Source organism: Triturus cristatus, chromosome 4_1 (genome assembly GCF_964204655.1).
Source record: "Triturus cristatus chromosome 4_1, aTriCri1.1, whole genome shotgun sequence".
Lineage (NCBI taxonomy): Eukaryota > Metazoa > Chordata > Amphibia > Caudata > Salamandridae > Triturus > Triturus cristatus.
Genome location: NC_140585.1, coordinates 846240869 through 846260640, shown reverse-complemented (window position 1 = coordinate 846260640; position 19772 = coordinate 846240869). Strand labels below are relative to the sequence as shown.

Genomic DNA, 19772 nt, shown 5'->3' with positions numbered 1-19772 from the left:
TCACTTTTTTATCTTTTTCTGGTTAAGCGCGGATTTTACATTTTACATTCTGCAAGTACTGTGTGATGGGTGAGTGTGGCATTGAGAAACAATGTGCTTGAACAGAGACATGGCTGGAAATGTAAACACTGCTAGAGTTAAAATAAGTACAGTGGAAATTTTCTTAAAGACAAAATGAATTGCTGCAAAGATCTTTATGGCAAAGACCCATTACAAAGATGTATTCCAGACTGTAAAGCTGACATAGTTACGTTTTGATCCAGGCAAAATTGTTTCTAAAGCTTTCTGGCAGGTTTATGAGAGGGACAAGACCGTAACAGACACTTGTTTTGATTCAATGTAAGCCTCTGGGCTTGTTAAAAACAAGAAAGCCATGTTTGGTATTCACTTCTACCGAGTCAGTCTTGGGCTACAGGAGAAGTTTCTAAGTGTCAGACCAACCACTCACAGAGACACCCACACCCTTCCTAGCTTGGAATCATTCCAAAGAGGGACTCTAGCTATTTGAGCAGGACCAAACCTGATTTCGTTGTAACTGGTCACTATTTGAAAAAGCATCTGGGGGGCAATGATGGATTGGAATGTAGCCTGAATAATTATTTTGATAACCAATTTTATCGAAATTTTGCGGCAAAGCATAGTATTACATGAAGTAAGATTCGACCAATGGATCGGCAAGGAATGACAATAATCACAAGTGTAAGTGGCAAATTACAGAGCAGCATCACATTGATAAACCATAATAACTAGACAATTTCCCCCATATACATTCATGCTTCTTTGGACAGCCCCTACCTCGAAAATCGGCTTTTCCAGCTGCGCACACCAGTCCACCCCCGCATGCCAACCCCTCACCGTCAGTGGTTGCTGCTGTTTCCAGACTCAAGCAACGTCCCGTTTGGCCATCAAACAAGCAGACCCCAGAAAGGCACGCTCAGCCCTAGGACCCCCCAATTCCTCCATAAGTCCCAGTAATACTACACGAGGTGTCAACGTTAAGGGTCAGTGTAGGACTTCGGATAGTATGTGACCCACCTCCTTCCAAAAGAGTCTTGGCACCAGGCATGCCCAAGCAATTTGAAAAAACCAGCTGCTGGCATTATGCTGCGCACACATTTCACTCATGTAGCAGATTACAAAGACTGCAGGCACCTCGGCGTGAGGTATATTGTGTGCAAATAGTTGAACTGCACCATGGGCAGCTGCATCGAGATCGCAAGCTCTGTGGGTACCATAGAATCCTCCCTCCAGTCATCTTCGTCCAGCTCTACCACCCAGGAAACCCACCTTCATCTGGCCCTTTAGAGGCCGTCTGGGGCATGGATAATAATGGATCAATCACTGAGGTGGCCCCTTTACCCAATCACCCTAGAAAGAGCTTCGCCTCCAATGGACTATATTCCGGCAGTGACTCTCACAGAGGCTCATAAGCTAGCTAGGCATGGCAAATTTGGAGGTACTGATAGAATTGCGAGTTAGACAGGGAATATATCTCCTTCAGGTCTTAAAATGATAGAATGGTCCCACCCCTGTAGACATATCCCAAGTATGAGATACCAATGCAATCCCATAGCAGAAAGCCGTCCAGCTTCCAAAGTTGTCTAAGCCATGTTCCACGCCGGAGAAGGGTCATACATAACAAGTCTGGGTATCCGTATGGCTCACTGTAACAGCCATTGGGAGAGATTTGCGCAGTAATATAGCGAGTTGCATGTAAAGCCAGAATGATAAACCCTATCATAAGCGGCACAAAAAGGGGCACCTCGTTCCCAATAAATGCGTCTCCTGGAGGAGAATGACCGTGGTGCGTGACACATCGCATTATGATCCAGGAGAGCACTGCCATATAAGGGGGGTTATGTCACAGTCGGGGAAATCAAGCGAATCCCCCAACTAACTGGATGAGACAGGAGACCTCAAAGACCTAGGTCATCATGCCCATCTGAGCCAGCAATTATGACCAGCCTATTTGCTGTTTTGAACCAAAGAGGAAAAAACATAAAAGTCATTAAGAGAATCGAGGCTCGAGAGCCCAACAAAACTACCCAACCCCCAAAAATGCCCTCCTCACACTTCACCCCAGGAAGCATCTGTCACCCTAGCTATGTATCCTAAGTCTTTAACTAGGAGGGCAGTCAGCCACTGTGGTCCGCAGGCACCCATACAACAGGATCCAATGCCTAATTATGATTTATATTGTATGAGAAGAGATGCGCCCTCCCGCATCCTGCAGGAGCCCAATTCAAGACTAAAGGAAAGCCACCCCCACTCACCAAACCCGTATCCACACCCGGAGGCGAGGTGGGCAGTTGCAACCATCCTCACCGACAGAGATCACTAATCACTAGCATCCACCCTGCAGCCAGACCAGCAATGCAAGCAGCGAGAGCACATCAAAGTTAAGACAGACCAGAGTGTTGACTAGAGGAGCCCAGGCCCACATTTGGAGAGCAGAAAATCAACGGGCTGTCCGAGAGTGTCTCAACTCACCCTGGCAACGGTGGATCCACGTCAAGGAGCACCTTTGTTGTTGCACCGCCTGTGTGTAGTCTGGAAATAACAAAATCTTTGCATTGTCGAACTCCAGATCAGGACGGGTGTGAGCCTCCTGGAGCACTGCATCTCGGTCTTTAAGGTTCAACAGCCGCAGGATCACAGGTCTTGTGGAGGCCCTGGGCTGAGGCATCGGTACCAAGGAGTGGTGGGCCCAGTCAATGACAAAGAAGAGGGACAGTTTTCTGTCTGGCATCCATTGCTTGAACCAACCCTCCAACACTCCGGCCAGGCCCTACCTTGGTTTCTACGGTATCTTGGAGTCTTGTATGGCCTTAAGTCCCTCACCCAGGTCCGCAGTCCCCTGCGGCCCTGAGGCAGGCACCTGATCAGTAGAGCCCTATCCCTGGTCGTGCGGGCCCATCGGTGGGTTCGTAAATTGGTCCATCTTTGTTTCTGATGGTGTGTGGGGTGGCACCTTTCCCTCCCCCATCCTCCACAGCCAGGATCAGGTGAGGTAAGGAAGTGAGATGGGTGACCCCCGCAGAAGCGGGCCTAAGCCAGCTCCGGGGAAGAGGCGAGGGCTCCTAGCCACTCGGGCCGTTGACAACTGGTCCGCAGATAATGGAATGTAGAGAGAAGGAAAAAAGGGGGGCCCCAGGCAGGGGCAGGAACTTGCTGCGCGCCACCCAGATGAGGTGGTGGAAGGCTGACAGTTGACTCAGGCCCTCAGTCCAGGTTTCCCCATAGGAGAGCCCCACCAGCGCCCCGGTGGCAGCAGCTCAGCAATTGTTTCTCTCCACCCGATTCCTCACAGTTACTGCAGGCGACCGGGAGGTCCACAGACACAGGGCCCGGTCCATGGCCCAAATAATTATCAGTAGTTGAGGCCAGGGCTGGCCTGGCCTATAGGGAAATCTGGCTATGCCCAAAGGGCTGATCTGAAAGGTCCCTGTGTGGGCTGAGTTTTTGGCTCTTTAAGGGCTTGATTTATGATCCGATGGGCCATATTTTACTGATGATGATTTCCTTGCTATAACCACAAACATTGTACAAATGCATGCTGCCTCCTATTCCTTGTAAAACACTTAGAGAGTGTTTTTACAAGTTCAAAACTGCCCTAATTTGCACATGTGCGCCACTTTTTATTAACAATCTGATTCGCTAATAGGGGTCTCTTTTATTGTGGGGCACGGACCCAATATCTATCCCAGTACTACCATGGATGAAATTAATTAAAGCATTCATCCCAGCACTTGGTGACCAGGACCTGCACGAAGTGACAAAGTTCCTCGTGCAGGACTTTTCACGACTTTTTTAAAGAACTTTTCCAGGTTAGCAATTAGTGCTTATGGTTACATAAAGAAAGCTGTTGAGCTGCTTGCCATCAGGCCTTACAGCTCCGCACAGTCTGTCTATTTTCTTTAAATTAAATATAATGGGGTGCCCTCGGTCCCTCAGAACCTGGGTATACAATTTGGTCTGTAACTCATAAAACAATGCCAAACAGCATCAACACAGAGAAGATCCCAAAATAAATTCCATGAAAAAAGCTTTTTGATCACAGCTGGGATGTCCACTATAATCGAGGCAGGCCTTTAATTACAAGAGTTGTGTGCATGTTGCCTTGTCTTCTGTTGTGTGCAACACTGTGCATGTTTTTCGTAAACGATTTCACGCTGGCAGGCATAAAGGACAGTATTAATACAATGGCATTTGCATGTTTAAATGCAAGGAAAAAACCTTTAAATATTCGAGAGCTAGAATTTGAATAGGATGTGCTGAATGAATATCGTTTTTTTCTAAAGAAACCTCTTAATTGTCTATCGCATTGATGCTACTTAGTTACATAGACAATGAGAAAGGAAATGACACAATTGCTTGATAATTATGACACACGAGTCAACAATTTGATGTTTTCACATCAAGTATAATTTAACTACTTTTATGTATGATTGGATTGGTACTGAGTCAATGACCACAATCTACGACACACTACTTCACTCTAATGGAAGGAAAAATATTGTATCGAATCACCACATAACATGACAAGAAGACATACCGTTACATAACATAAAGTACTAATTGTGCGGTAGAATTACATATCCAAAATTCGTATATTTATGTTTTCTTCAAAGATAAACACACGTTGGAGTGCAGCCTGGCAAAAATTCCAGTTACAAAAAATGTCCAAAGGTATCATTTTTACCACATCTCTATTTGGACACTTGACTAAATATGAAAAGCAAAACAAACAAGGGAATTTAGAATAGCTAAAAAAAGTATAAACTAAAATCAATATACAGCATCAGAAAGCAAAAAAAAATCCCAGCCTCAGCAGCAGCAGCAGCCCCAGGGTGCTGGACAAAAGTGACTATGCCAAGGTGGGGGCTTGGCTCCATTTATTCCTGGATCGTTGGTCAAGTCTGCTTTCCGACCAGTGGGTTCTGTCGGTCATCGATCTGGGTTACCGGATTCCATTCCAGGGCCCTCCCCATTGGACTGTTTTCGGGGTACCCTATTGTCAAGAGACCTTGTGACAATGTCTGCCATGTTATCAGGCGTAGACCTCTTGCTGTCAAAGGGCATCGGTTGTCCTCGTTCCGGAGGCGGAGCAGGGCCTGGGGTTCTGTTCAACTCTGTTCTTGGTCCCAAAACCCGATGGTTCCTTCCGCCCGATTCTGAATCTCAAGTCTTTAACCCCTTGAGTGCCCCGCCCTTTCCACGCCCTGTGCCGGGCGTTTCATTAGCGGGCGGGTCTCATGACGAGATAGTCTCGTCATGGGCACAGCGCAACCGCGGCCCATGACGAGACCATCTCGTCATGGGCACTCAAGAGGTTAAACAAATTGGTACGGCTGGATCATTTTTGGATGGTCACCTTGCAATCCGTCATTCCCCTCATCCAAAAGGGCAATTTTTGGGCTTCTCTGGATTTAAAAGACGCCTATTTTCACATATCTGTCCATCCGGGAAGTCAGCGGTTCCTGAAGTTTGCAGTGAACGGGGTCCATTACCTGTTTCAGGTGTTGCCTTTCGGCCTCTCTACTGCTCCCCAGACTTTTACCAAGGTATTGACTCCTGCTGTGGGGGTTTTGCAGCTTCAGGGTTTCTCTGTGTTATCCTATATTGACGATTGTTTGGTCTCTGCTTCCTCCCTTCCTAAGGCTCTTCTGACAGTAGAGGGGACGATGGCCATGTTACAGGGTCTGCCGTTCAAGCTGAATCTGGCAAAGTCTCATCTGGTCCATGTGCAAAGACCTCAGTTCATCGGGTGTCTTTTCGATACCTTGTTGGGGCGCTGTTTCTCCCTCCTGCTCGGATCTCTACCCTCCAGACTCTTCTGCGGAACCTGCTGAGTCGCCCTTCTGCCCCGGTTCTGGTTTGGTTGTGGGTCCAGGGATTGATGGCTGCCACCACGGCTGTGGTTCCCTGGGCTCACCTGCACCTCAAGCTCTTGGTGAATCATCTGTAGACACAGTGGGACCCCACCTGTGCAGATTATGACGCTCTGGTTCCTCTCTCCCCTGTTATGGTTCGGGATTTGGACTTGTGGCTTCGCACTCCCAATCTGGAGAAGGGGGTGTGTTTTCAGCTTCCTACTCCCCTCTTGTTGACAACGGGCGCTAGTCTTTGGGAATGGGGGGCCACAATGGGGTCCTTGGAGACCAAGAGTCAGTGGTCTTGGGCGGACAGCCCCCGTTCCTTAAACTCACGGAAGTTGGCGGCTTTTTGGCGGGCGATTCTGTTCTTTCAGGTTTCTCTCCGAGGAGCGAATCTGTTAGTTCGTACCAACAATCAGATGGCTCGTTGTTACTTGAACCGTATGGGGAGGACCCAGTGCACATCTCTGAATCTGCTGGCTTCTATGATTCGTGCCTCGGCAAATTTCACCTGTTGACGTTTAGGGCTGTTTACATTCAGGGGCACCTGAACTTTCATGCGGACAGCTTGAGCCAAAACCTTCCGTCCTCGGTTCTGTCCCATCTGTCTGTTTCTCTGTTCCGGGACCTTTGTCTTCATTTCAGGACTCCCTGGATTGATCTCTTTGCTTCCCCTCACACCTCTCTTCTTCCTCAGTTCTGTTCCAAGGTGGTTTGTCCTCAGACTTGGTCAGTGGATGCAATCTCGATTCCTTGGCCCTCTGGCCTTCTGTATGCCTCCCCTCTGATTCCCCTCCTCCCGAGGGCGCTGCAGAAGATTCGGGGGGAGATAGTGTCTGTACTCTTGATTGCTCCTTTTTGGACTCTCCGCCTTTGGTTTCCACTACTGAGGCAGCTGGCGGGGACAGGTTTGTCCGGCTTCTCTTGGTTCTGTCTCCACTTCAGTTCCTCTCTTGCCTTTACCCTGTCTTCGCCGCTTAAACCTGATGGCCTGGCTCTTGAGCTGCTAACATTGGAATCTTTGGGTTGTTCTTTTGTGGCCTGTGACATTCAGCAGTCGCATTGGCCTTCAACCCTTAAGAGCTATGGTAAGCATTGGGGCTCTTTTCTCTCTTGGTGCTCCTCTCATTGTGTGGATCCTGTGGTTGGGGATCCAACTTCTATCCTTGAATTTCTTCAAGATGGGTTTTTGAAAGACGCTTCCCCAAATACTTTGTCTGCTCGATGGGCTGTGGTTCGGGCATGTAGAGGCCCGGGGGCCTCCTTGGAGGGTGTTGCTCCTTTGGTGAGTCAGCTTCTGCGAAGTTTTCGGCTTTTTCGTCTGGTCACTCCTGTGATTGAGCCTCCCTGGGATTTGCCAACTGTTTTGAGGGGTCTGCGGTTGCTCCCTTTTGAGCCTTTGTTGGAAGCAGATTTATTGTCGTTACATGCTAATGTGGCTTTTCTGTTGACTATCTCCTACGCTAGGCGGTTGGGTGTGTTGGGTGCTTTGCTTGCAGTTTCTGCAAGACAGGGTGGTTTTGCGGCTTGACCCGGCTTTTCACCCTAAAGTCTCCTTCAAATTTCATTTGCAGCAGGAGGTGGTTATTCCTGATTTGCCTGAGGATGGGGGTTCGTTAGTTCCTTCGGCCTTGGATGTTCGCAAGGTGCTACAGGTTTACCTCCAACTTACCCTGGGGATGCGTCTTTCTCCTGCCCTGTTTTTCTCCTGTGGCGGTGTGGCTAAGGGGAAGAAGGTTTCTACTTCCACCATCAGTCAGTTGGTGCGTTTGGCGGTCTGCCAATCCTATAAGTCTGTGGGTCGGCCTCTTCCGACTCAGGGACAGGGGCGTTCAACGCGTTCTGTGTCAGCCTCCTGGGCTGAGGCGGCAGGGGTTTCTATCTAGGAGATTTGTAGGACGGCTAATTGGCAGTCCCATCATACATTTGTCCGGCATTATTGCCTTGATGTTTTGCATGCCTCTGTGGACAATTTTGCTGTTAGTGTCTTCAAGGCTGCTGTACCTTAATCATTTGTTTGATTGAACATTTTGTACTTTTGCATGGATCCCTGGTGTCCTGCGTTTTTCTTCATGTTTTTTTTTGCTTGTGAGCTCCTCACATCGTAAGGACTGGGACGAGGAGGACATATGAGGGGGTAATGTTTAGTTACTTACTGGTAATCTTCATTACCCCGATTAAGGTCCTCCTCGTCCCCGTCCTGTTCCCTCGCACCCTCCCGCTGTGTTTGTGTCTGGACTTGTTGATAACAGGAATGGCGGTGGGTGGGAGGGGCTTATGTGTTAAAAATAAAAGAAACACTAACATTCTGAATTGGACTGTTGTGAGGCAGGATTGCCTCACATCGTAAGGACTGGGACGAGGAGGACCTTAATAAGGGTCATAACTGGTATTGGTGTGTCTATTGTTTCGAAAATGATAGTCTGTATTTTAGAGTGGGTGTATCAAGGGTCATATTAGGGTGTGATGAGGTGCATCAGTGATGTCGTCAGTGATGTCATTTGAGATGTTATCAGTGATATCATCAGTGATATCACTGACCATGTCTTGAATGACGTAATATGTGACGTCATCAGCAGTGCATTGCGGGGGCGCGAGTTATAGTTAGCTGAACTAACTCTAATGGCGGAATCTCTATGGTTTTGTACGAGTGAAATGTCCAACTAACTATAACGTTCCTGAAACCTATGGTTTATTCAGTGAATATATACTGACAGGTCACTATACTTGCCGCAGTGAGTTTGCGGTATACGTGTTAAGATGTATCTGTGGGTTACAATATGTCAGAAGCACTAAATTACAGGTTTTTACATGCATACTGCAACATCTCGAGGCAACTGTTAATTCTGATCCTACTTACCCAGTAGCAAGACACATCAAATTGGAGCACAATAAAAATCTCTACGTGCTCCAATATTTTGTCATTGACAGTGCACCCGTTAATAGACGTGGAGACAATCGGGAAAAGAGGCTGAGGCAATTAGAAACCAAATACATCATTGAACTAGACACCAAAGCCCCCGAGGTCAGAACACATGCGAAGATTTGCACTATTACCTGTAAATATATGGCATTTTAACATCTGTTTTACATCCGTTTTAACTTGCCTGCTTATTTTGTTTCTATATTCAACATAGTTTTTAGTGGTTTGGACTCTGCGATTCGCCTTTGTTTGTGGCTTTTTATCATTTATTTATATGATTCCATGTGAATTTTTAGTTTTAAGCTATTTATTGGCGTTTTTGCACAGATCAATCATTGATTCAGTCACTTGAACCAGTTTCGACTTGACAGGCCAAGTAGAGACTATACTAAATTTATTAGACTCCCTGTACTTGATAGTGATTTTCTGAATTTATCTGGGGGGGCTCCCCGGACTCAGAAGTGTATTGATATTGGTTTCACCACTGTATTGCATTTGAGCATTTCAATATTTGATGTACACTGGCTATATGACGCTGCTTTCTCTATAAATCTTTTTTTTATTTATTCTTTTCACCAGACAGTATCTTTGCACTTTTTAGCACTTAGCACTTTCACCTCAAACGCTGCTAGCTATATGCATTTCGATTAGGGCATATTTTATAATGTTCAACATTGGTGTACTTTATCTTCGAAATGCAGATGATTCGTTGACAATAAAGGTTTGCTGCTCCATTGACAGAAGTATTTGCACTGTTATATTTTTTTGCACATATTTATTCCAGGTGCTCGCAGAATTTTTTAACACTATTTGGTTTTTTAAATTCTGAGTCAATATTTACATGGCTTTGCTGATTTAATATGCATTTATGCTTTTTAAATCAGGAGCTGAATTTAGTGATTGAGTCCTATTTAAACCCCATGATCTGATTGATTTGTCTCACTTTATTTACCTAATTGGACAAATGTATTTTTATGGCACTTGTAAATTGGAATAATGCACCTGGTTTCAGCATTTAAGCAGCTATACTATTTTATATATGTTTTTCTGTCAATATTTAATGTGGTACTTTGCATTGATGCTGTGCATAGTATCTTTTCCATTTCATTACATCAGCTGACAGCGTGTCACATGGTACTCTGGAACCATTCAAAAACGTTTCACTCACCTGATCAGCGCTCATGTGATCAAGGCCACAGCGTTGGCAGAAACGCGTTATGACCGCTTGCACTATTTAATTTAATTTAATAAAGGATCATATCTTGAACAACAGAACAGCGCATTCCAGAGTACGTTTTTCTCTACATGTTGCCTGCATGCATCTTGGAGTGTAAACTGATATATATATATATATATATATATATATATATCCCATGCTTGCAGTCTCAAAAGAATCCGTGTCCACGGAAAGCAGAAACCACGCAGATCCAAAGTCAGGCACAATAGTTGTTAATTTATTTTAAAGCCGAGTCTTCACAAACATCTGACGCGTTTTGGGCATCCGCCCTTGCTCACAGATATATATATATATATATATATATATATATATATATATATATATATATATATATATATATATATATATATATATATGTATATATTATCTACTGGCGGTCGCCAGTAGATAGTGATAGTTAGGACCGTGTTTCCATAGGAAATCTCAAAATTCTATTTTGAATAACTTTGGCGCCGGTTGACGAATCCTCGCGAAATTTTCAAAACTAATGGGGCGCTCAGCTCCTACCCTGAAAGTCTCGGGGGGATTCGTCAAGCGGGGGCCGAGAATAAAGGGGGGTCCCAAAACGCGTTTTCCCCATGCATTTTCCCATAGGACCTTTAGTCGAAGGTACAGCCCGAACGGCTGAACAGAATTACTTGAAATTTGGCAGAGAGGTAGTCCTCAGGTCAGGGAAGTGCCTTTTGCATATATGGAGTCAATCTGTTCAGTAGTTCCTGAGAAAATTGCAGTTAAAAGCACATACATATCTATAGCTGCGCACCGTGCGCGCACCTTAACGTGCGCGAGCGTAATCCTGATTGGTTGTTACATGTCAGTCAACATTCGAATCGGTCGAAATCAGGAAGTGTCGGCCGCCATTTTGCTTGTTTTCAGTGCGAGAGTGGAAAAGGAAGGTGGCGAACGTGAAAAGGGGGCAGGGTAGAGAGTTCCTGACCCCCTAGCCTTTGTCAGGCGGTCCCTGAAGGACCCCGAAGGCAGAAAAAAACATTAAAACATTTTTTTTAAAAAATTCGCGAGGGTGCCCGCACCGTGCGCGCACGGTGAAAAACCATTAAAAAAAAATTTAAAAAATTTAATACGTAGTTAATTTTAAAATAAATATTAAAAACAAAAATAATACATACATAACTTAGCATTTAAAAAAACGTACAAATTCACTGAAAAAACCATAGGTTTCACACACGTTATAGTTAGGAATTAGCATTTAAAAAACCTTGCAAATTCATTTAAAAAACCATAGGTTTCACACGTTATAGTTAGGTGGATATTTCACTCGTAAAAAACCAATGAAATTCCCCCGTTACAGTTACTTCAGATAACTATAACTCGCGCGACCGCCACTCTATCACAAGGATGATGTCATCAGTGATGTCAAGAGTGATGCCACTGACCATGTCATGAGTGATGTAATATATGACGTCATGAGCAGAGGATTGCGGAAAGTAACTATAACGGGGGAATTCAAATCAAAAGATCTTGGCTAACACCAGACTTAAAAATGGAATTACTACAGACTGTATGTTGCAGTTGGTGCAGTTAATAAAAGCGCACAACAACTCAGTGATCTGGATAAGCAAACAATAACTGCTCTAGCCTACTGTGCAGGCCCTTATTCTCCTAACCTAACTAGAGAGACTAGCTTAGCACCTTTGAGGTAATTTGCCAGAGAAGTGAATTACAAGCTCACCAAAGTTTGGAGAGAGTGGCAAATATAAAGGAAATCTTCATCTAATGAGGGAGAACATAAAATCAAACCTGATGTGATTGGTGTGAGGACACTCCCTTTCTATCAGTAGAAAAACACAAGTTGTCTGAGACTGGGAAACAGAAGGAAATGGAGATTCAGCACAAACAACCAGAGCAAGTTCTCATCAAAGATCTTCTCTCATAAATTTTCAAACACGTGTTTCCTAAATGAAAAGCCACACAGTCTCATGAAGAGAGAATATGCACAAAACAACCATACAGAAGCCTGCCAAGTGCACCTTCCAATCAGAACTGACTCACCTTACACAGATTTAACAGCTAATCAAGAAGCAGTGAGAATCTCTCTAAGTCAACCCACAGCTTTCACCAGTCAAACCATGGATGGATTCACCTTTCATCACATTCATTCACTTTGCCCTGACATTTTTACATAGGCACAGAGCAGCCCACACCTGGTGCTCACAAGCGCATTTTGCATAATTTCTGGATTTCCAGCACAGTGGCGGAAGCAACAGAGAGGGCTTGGGGGGGAGAGCAACATGGAGGCCATTAGTCGAGGGGGACAAGCAACAGGTGAGGGAGCATCATGAAGGGCGTGGGGTGAAAATTATGGGTGAGCAGGCAATGGTGAGACTATGGGGTGGGGGAAAAGCAAAGTGCAAGAGAACAACGTGAAACAGGAGGCACACAGAAAACAAAGAAAGAGAGGAAGTACACAAGGGCCAATGCAACATGGAGGGGGCATCAAGAAGCACACGGATGGCAGAGTTCAACACAAAGTGCAAGGGGTGGAGTTGCACATGAAAGACACAGCTTGAAAAACATGCATACTCACAGAGTGCAAAACTGAAAAGAAAAAAGTAGTGCTTGAAAAGCAAGCAGTGGAAGCATAGAAGCCAGCCAGCCAAAACTGATGGTAAAGAGGCAATGTTCCATGCGCGGGACAGATACAAGATTGACAAGCTGGGACACGAATAAGAAGCAGGCAAATAAAAGTGAAAGGAAAGCCAACCAACTTTTAAGCAATGGGTGGGCTACAAGTCACTGTATGTTCTTGCTAAACCTACAAAATGTCTCACAATAGACATTGCAAAACACATGGTCCCCAAATGCTCAAAACATTCATGTAGGCAGAGAAATGCACCCTCATTTTTCAATGCATAGTACTTTTACAATGGAATGCATTACAATGCTGTCTCTGGCCATGCATACAAACCTTAATATCTCCCACGCTTAGTTCTCTGTTTACGTCGTATCGAACAACGAAGTCCCCCAAAATGCCATTTTGGGCAATCTTGGCCTGCTGCACCACGTTGGGGTTGAAGGTCACTTTGACAGAATTGTGAGTTTGCTTGATAACAGTAGAAGGGGGAGGGGAGGACTTGTCTGTGCAAAATAAAAATAACAGGTCATTTGCATTATAGTTTTGCTACAACTATCAGACAAGATTTCATGACAGAAGCACACATCCAAAATATCTTTCACTTTAAAGCTGAGAGCGATTTTACTATGAACCATGTAAAGATATGTATATTTGGCATCCCAGTTCCCCCACATTGTGGTGTCGAAACGCACTACTCAGGGGTGCTCTCTCGTTCTACCTCTGACTATCTCCCGCATGCTCGGTTTTTCTCTCTATTTCTCTCATTCACTCTGTTCTCTCTTGGGGACTCATTTACAAGAGGCCTGCACTGTCAGAGCGTCACATTTTATGATGTTACGGTGGTGCAGGCCTCTCAATCATATCTATGAGGCGACCCAAAGCCACCTTGTGTGACTCTGCATGGCCTCATAGAGTAAGGCAAGAGAGCGCAAAGCACTGCCTTTTTTTTTCTTTAGTTTTATATAGCACAAACTAGACCCGAGACATCGGGTATCAGAGCGCTTTACATGGGCACCAGCTTTGTTGCAGATGACATTCATTTTTGTTAGGCACGGGGTGATTAAGTGATTTACCCAGAATCACAAGATTTTGAGTGTCGTTGCCAAGACTTGAACCTGGTTCCCCAGCTTCGAGGTCGACCGCTCTAGCCATAAGGCTTGCCTTACACTATGCCAAGAAGGCATTCCATGGGCGTTGCTGTGGGTATTCCCATACAGCACTCATGGGTTTTGACACAATCCCAGGTGTACAAGGATCTGTAAACCTAGAAATGGGTCAAAACTGTGTGCCTCCCCCGGGAAGGAGGAAAAATAACTTTATTTCTTCTTGTTTTTCCTCTTTCTATGTATGCTGCATTTAACAGTGCACATAGAAAGAGGGAAACGCCTCCACTGATTGTTTTTGTGCAGGAAGGTGTCCCTTAATGTACAAAAACAATTGTGCCAACCATGCAGACGCCCTTGCACCATGATACAAGTGTGCCTGCTTTGGCCCTAGGCACCAATTTGTGCGCAGGCAGGGAGGACAGGAATGCACTGTATTTCATTAATACAGCAGATTCCTGCCCTTTCCTTTCGATGCATGGCAGCACTGCAAGAAGACTTGCGGCGCTGCCCTATGCCAAAAAGTAGTAAATAAGGCCCATGATTTCTCGCCATCTCCCTCTATTTCTATTTCACTCCCTCTCTTGTCCCTTCCTCTCTCACTCTTTCTCTCCCTCCTATTTGCTTCTACTCTCTTACTCTCTCCATGGCCTCTTCCTCCTCTCTCTCCCCACCCACGCTCTCCCACTTTCTTTACTCCTCTGTCTTAATCTTTCTTACACCTTCTTTCGCCCTCTTGATCGCCTCTTTCTCGTTTAACCTCAAATTAATTTTTATCTCTATATCTCTTCTCCACCCTTCGCATTCTCTTTCTACCCCAACGCTCTCACTGCCCTCTCTTTGAATCTTTCTTTCGTCTCCTCTCCTTTTGTCTCCTTTTCTATTCTCTCTCCTTCTCGCTCACTCCTTGTCCTCTCTTTCGTTGTTGCTCTTTCCTTGCCTCTCTTTTCCTCTCCATCTGAACCCTCTCTCTCCCTGAGCAATTTTGTCTTTCTCTCTGGCTGTCAGAGGTTGATGACTCCCAGTACATGCAGCTGATTGGCTGCTCTACAGTCCATCTGCTCAGATGTTCTCATTTTCTATTAATCGTGTATAACTTTTAACAAGCACCGCAGCCTTGGCACCACACCCGACACAAAGGCTCTCCAAGAACGCATCTGTATTAGCTCTACGTGCATCCCACTTACGGTGCCCAAAGGCCACTGCGTTCCTACAGAAAGCAGGCGACCATTCTCACATTTTGCACCGATGACCTGCAAATATTCTTTCACTTAACAAGGCCATGCTACAGAAAAATATTCAGCTGAGAAAGTTTTATGAGTCCGATCACAATGGAAAATTCCTGAGGAATCATGTTGGGAACTTGATCAAAGTCCATGGGAAGCCTTAGAGGACATTAAGATTGTAGTTCAACTTTGGAGTGCTTGGAAGACACTGTCGGAGCTGTAATTTGGTTTTTAGGTCCCGCCTGGCGTTAGCAGCGCACAGTGCTGCCCTCGCCATGTGAGGGCTTTTTGTAATCAATTCACGATGTGCACGCGTACGGAGGGACAAAGATGGCATCTGGCTGTCCACATACAGCTGCAAATGCACACGCATGTAGACAGCCCGACGCCATCATTGTCCCTCCGTACGCGTGCACATGTAAAAAGCTCTCGCATGGCGAGAGCAGCGCTGTGCGCTGCAAACGCCGTCGGGCTGTCAACATGCACGTGCAAATGCGCATGTGGACACTGAGAGAGAGGAGGCGGTGCTCTCCTTTCCTGGGCGCACTCTGATCTTCTTTGCCATTCAACCTGCCAAGTGTGACAAACACCCTGGCACCTCCCACTCTACACTCCAGTCAATTGTTGACTGTATCTTTACCTTTGACCTAATTCAGTGCTTCGCTGCCTTTCGCCAAGGTCCACGCTAAACAAATATCACACACATACACAATGCACTTAAACACCGGAGCAACTGAGGCGAGACTTCCATAGCTGCTGTTTCCCAACTTTACTGTATTTATAAATCCAAAGGTATTCAAATGCCTCTGCCTTACGTACCCTCTGCTGCTGCAAAATGATCAAAGGTTGTGCATTGGTGCGGTGGGGGTTGCTCTCGTGTCCCTATTTAGGGCCATGTGTTATAATCAATTCCTGCAGTATTTCATCGTTAATGTTGGTTGAAATGGGCTCCTTCCAGGCTGTTGAAAAGCTTCAATGTGATTAACCCTCTTAGGAATTAAATCATGTCTTGTTCCTGATATGACACAAGATTCTGGAGTTACGTAATGTAATTGAGTCTGTCCCTAAAGGGTAGAATGCTTTGTTTCATGACTCACAGATAGCCTAGATTGAGAAAGGACGTTGCCTTGCTAAATGGGCATTGCAAGCCCCAACATGGCAACAAAATTCCCCTAAGTTTGTCAGGTGTTTAGAAAGCAATACTTTGAATGGAAATGCCTCGGTTGTTTTACTGCCAGCGCACCGGCTTGAGGGCGAGTGCCCAGTAGTTGTATTTGAACAAGAATTTGCAATGCAATAGGTCTCGCATTTACGCGAGTTTAAGCTATAGGCATTGTAAATGACAATGCGTTTTATTTATGTTTGAAAAACCAAAACATAAATAAAAGGCATTGTCATTTACAATGCCAATAGCTCAAACTCGTGTAAATGCGAGACCTGTTGCATTGCAAGTGCTTGTTTATTACGGGTTTAAATATGTAGTCGTTGAAGAAGTATAACTCGTGAGCGTTTGTGTTGCTCCGGTAACGTCCTGTATTCGTAAAACAATGGCTGCTCTAATTGACTGACTATATATTAACTCAGTTTAATACGAGAACGTGATTGACTTTGAGCAGCAAACAACAAGAAAGCCAGCAGGATACATGGGCTTAGATGGCATATTGGTAAAGCATGAAATTGATGTCATAGTGGCGCATCAAGTAAAATTAACTGTTTCCTTTTTTTGTGTGAAGCATGTTTGCCTGGAATGTTGACAACTTGGAAATTACCGCATGTAAACTGGATTTAAGCTTTTAGGCAAAGGCCAATTCCAAGGCACGTCATCTAGCCTGGAAAGCAAAACAGATCCCGCGTGTTTTGACCATTTATTTGTCTTACATGCAGAGACCGACGGGACAGAAAAATACTGTACGTTGTCTTGGGATAACATGTTGCTTGCTTTCAATTGAAGTTGACTTTTATTTAAAGATATTTTGAGGTTTGCTTTCACCTTTATGCCTTTCTGATGAGGTGGGTGAGCCACTGACAGCTTGAGCCAAACTCGAGCAGGAAGCCCGGCTCTGGCTCAGCACGAGGTCCTGTTTGACGCTCGAGCCCATAATGAGCAGAGCTTTCATGCCTCCTTCCCTGTGCCCTGGATGTGGCTTAGGGGCAAAGCAGCAGACTTTGGAACTGACGTTCACTTAACATTTTGTGATTCCAGGCAAATCCGGGACAAATCCCTATAAACAATGAATGGAGTGACATGACATTTCTAAAGCGTGCGAATACACGCCGGCTAGTCGTCTTGGCGTTAAGCATCCAAAGAACATCTGGTGACCTTGTGCAATGTAACTGATGCTCATGTACAGGCTCCAATACCTTCCCTCAAGGTCAGCTGCAGAAGAGTGCACAGAGAATTAAAAACAAATCCTTAACATGAAAAGGAGACAAATAGATACTCAATTACTGGCCGATTTGTACAAAGAGAAACAAGAAAATCTGTCTAAATCGCTGCTTCCCCTGACATTGTGACCTTAGGCAAATCTTTCACCCAAATTCTTTTTTTCTTTATTTTTGAACATGAAAGCTCTATCTATTATGTGTGTTCAGAATACCAATTTTACAAAAACCTATTGAGTTTGATTTAAAAGACTATAATGCAGTAGTTAATTTGTATGCAAAAATAGGTGCCAGGGCTCTTATCAGGAGGCAACTTGCACCAGCCCATTTCTCCTGTTAGTGTCACCTATAACAGAACCAACTACTAACCATCAAGTGGGGAGCGGATGTGACGTAATGGCCAGAGCTGCCGGCTTCAGAGCTTGGGGACCAGGTTCGAGTCGTTGGCTCAATATCATGTGAGCGCTGGTGTTGATGATTAAGTGCAGGTGATGAGCACTGGAAACCACCAGCTCAAATTAAGCACAGCTATAATGTTGCTCTATGATAATCTGGGCCATGTACAGGATTTACATAGACTTCTATCTTGCCTCTTAGTTAACTAATGGTTCAAGTTAAATATCACTTTTAATAAAGTGCTTTGCTGTGCTATAATGTGATGTAGTAATGTCAAATCTTCTATATGTAAAATAAATAAACCGTTTAGACTCTTGAAGGAACTTTATCATATTTTTTGTGGTTTGTTATATGATTGAAATAGCAAAAATGTTCAAGGCTCAGCTTGTGGATGGGCCGTTAGAGCCCATCCAGACTCTTGGCTTGACTCTGGCTTGGGTCTCCCTGTTAATTTGTTGGCTCACCCACCTCTAGTCTTCTGACTATGTTGCTGATCACATCACATCTGCAGACTTTTCACTTTACTGGTAATTAGGCACTACGAGTGGCTAAGTAACAATCCTGATGGGGTGATGTCCACAGCAAAATGAGTCTGACACAATTGTGGACTTAACTTAACAATGATCAACTGAAAGTGAAAAACTGAAAGAACAGGTCCTCCTAAGATACTAAGAATGTAATCTATGACTTGTTTGTCTGTTCCGTTTAACCCAGGATGGTAGGCCTGGTGTCATATTGTTTCCCTACAAAACACATAGTTAAATATGTAAGAAGAATGGTGTAACACTTTTCCAGACACTTAGCCAGTGTTAACTTTTCAGTTGTTGATTAATATAGTTAGATATTAAAGCGGTACTAATGGGTTGAAGCTTTTGTCCAGGACCTATTAATGCCCAACAGATAAACTGGTGAGGGGATTATGCCTGCAACATAAGGAACATAGATATATTTAAATGTGATTCAAACTTGGTGGAAATAATGATTCCTTATTTGTCACAAAAAAAATTCTTTCGTTATTATGCAAATTCATGTTTACAATGCAGACTATCCTCAAAGCAGCATTTTTTTTCTAAAGGTCACTCAGAGTACAGAAAAATCACGAACGTTTACCTTTTATTCTCTGATATCTTGAATCTTAGAATACATCCTAATGCAACTCGTAAATTTTATATATAGTGTAGAATTATGACCTTTTTTTAAATTGAAAGATGCGTTTTTTGATGGCAAGTGTGGATACTACGTAGAACCAAAAGTGGACATCAGTTCTAAAACATACATGAGATAAGCATATTAAGAGAGACTTACCTTTTATTACAAGACAAACACATGCACGTTTTACACAGATACCTTGTATTCTGGGACTTAGTAGGGGAGGCTTTAAACATGGTCTTAGTCATTAACCAGACAATCCTTATTTGTTGGTGAAGAAGACATTCAATAGAACCTAGTAAACTAGTATTCTTTTACTGTATTAATTAATTTATAAAGATATCTTTGTATTTTGCAAAGTTTTGGAATTCGTTTTGTATCACCGCGTATTAATTACAATGACAAAATAGGCAATTTTCCATAAAGCTTGATAATTTGTCTTTTCCTGCTGCATAATGTAGTTATTCGTTCTTCCAGCTTAATTTGGTCCTCTATTGCAGAATTGTTCAAGTAGCTCTGGCTTTATGAAATCTGTGCTTTGTGATTAACGCTTCCTAATAGGGCACTGTGATTTAAAAATGTCAAATGTACAAAAGCCAGCATGGAACATTTCTTACATTATGTTTTACAATAACTGTGTCAAGTTGTGTGATGGGTGCAATTTAACACCTGTGCAATCCTCATTTACAAAACAAATTCTCAGGAATTCACTCCACACACGACACAGAAGATAGCAGAAATATGCTTGGCACTTAATTATGTAGATATCTACAGCTAGGAAATGTCATGGAACTGTTACCTAGTTACTTGTAGTATGACATGGGGAAGGTTCTAAGGGACAGTTGAAGAGAGCCACTGGAGGTGAAGGAAGTTGCTCTCTGCTGGGA

General features: G+C 44.2%; 1 protein-coding gene across 1 annotated transcript in view; it reads right to left on the bottom strand.

Moving 5' to 3' along the window:
- The window catches only part of ITIH5 (inter-alpha-trypsin inhibitor heavy chain 5), a 296926-nt gene that overhangs the window by 130745 nt on the left and 146409 nt on the right, over nucleotides 1-19772 (bottom strand). The window contains exon 6 of the mRNA XM_085653539.1: nucleotides 12963-13132. Coding sequence (XP_085509665.1) covers nucleotides 12963-13132 — 170 coding nt within the window. The remainder of the gene's footprint in view (nucleotides 1-12962; nucleotides 13133-19772) is intronic.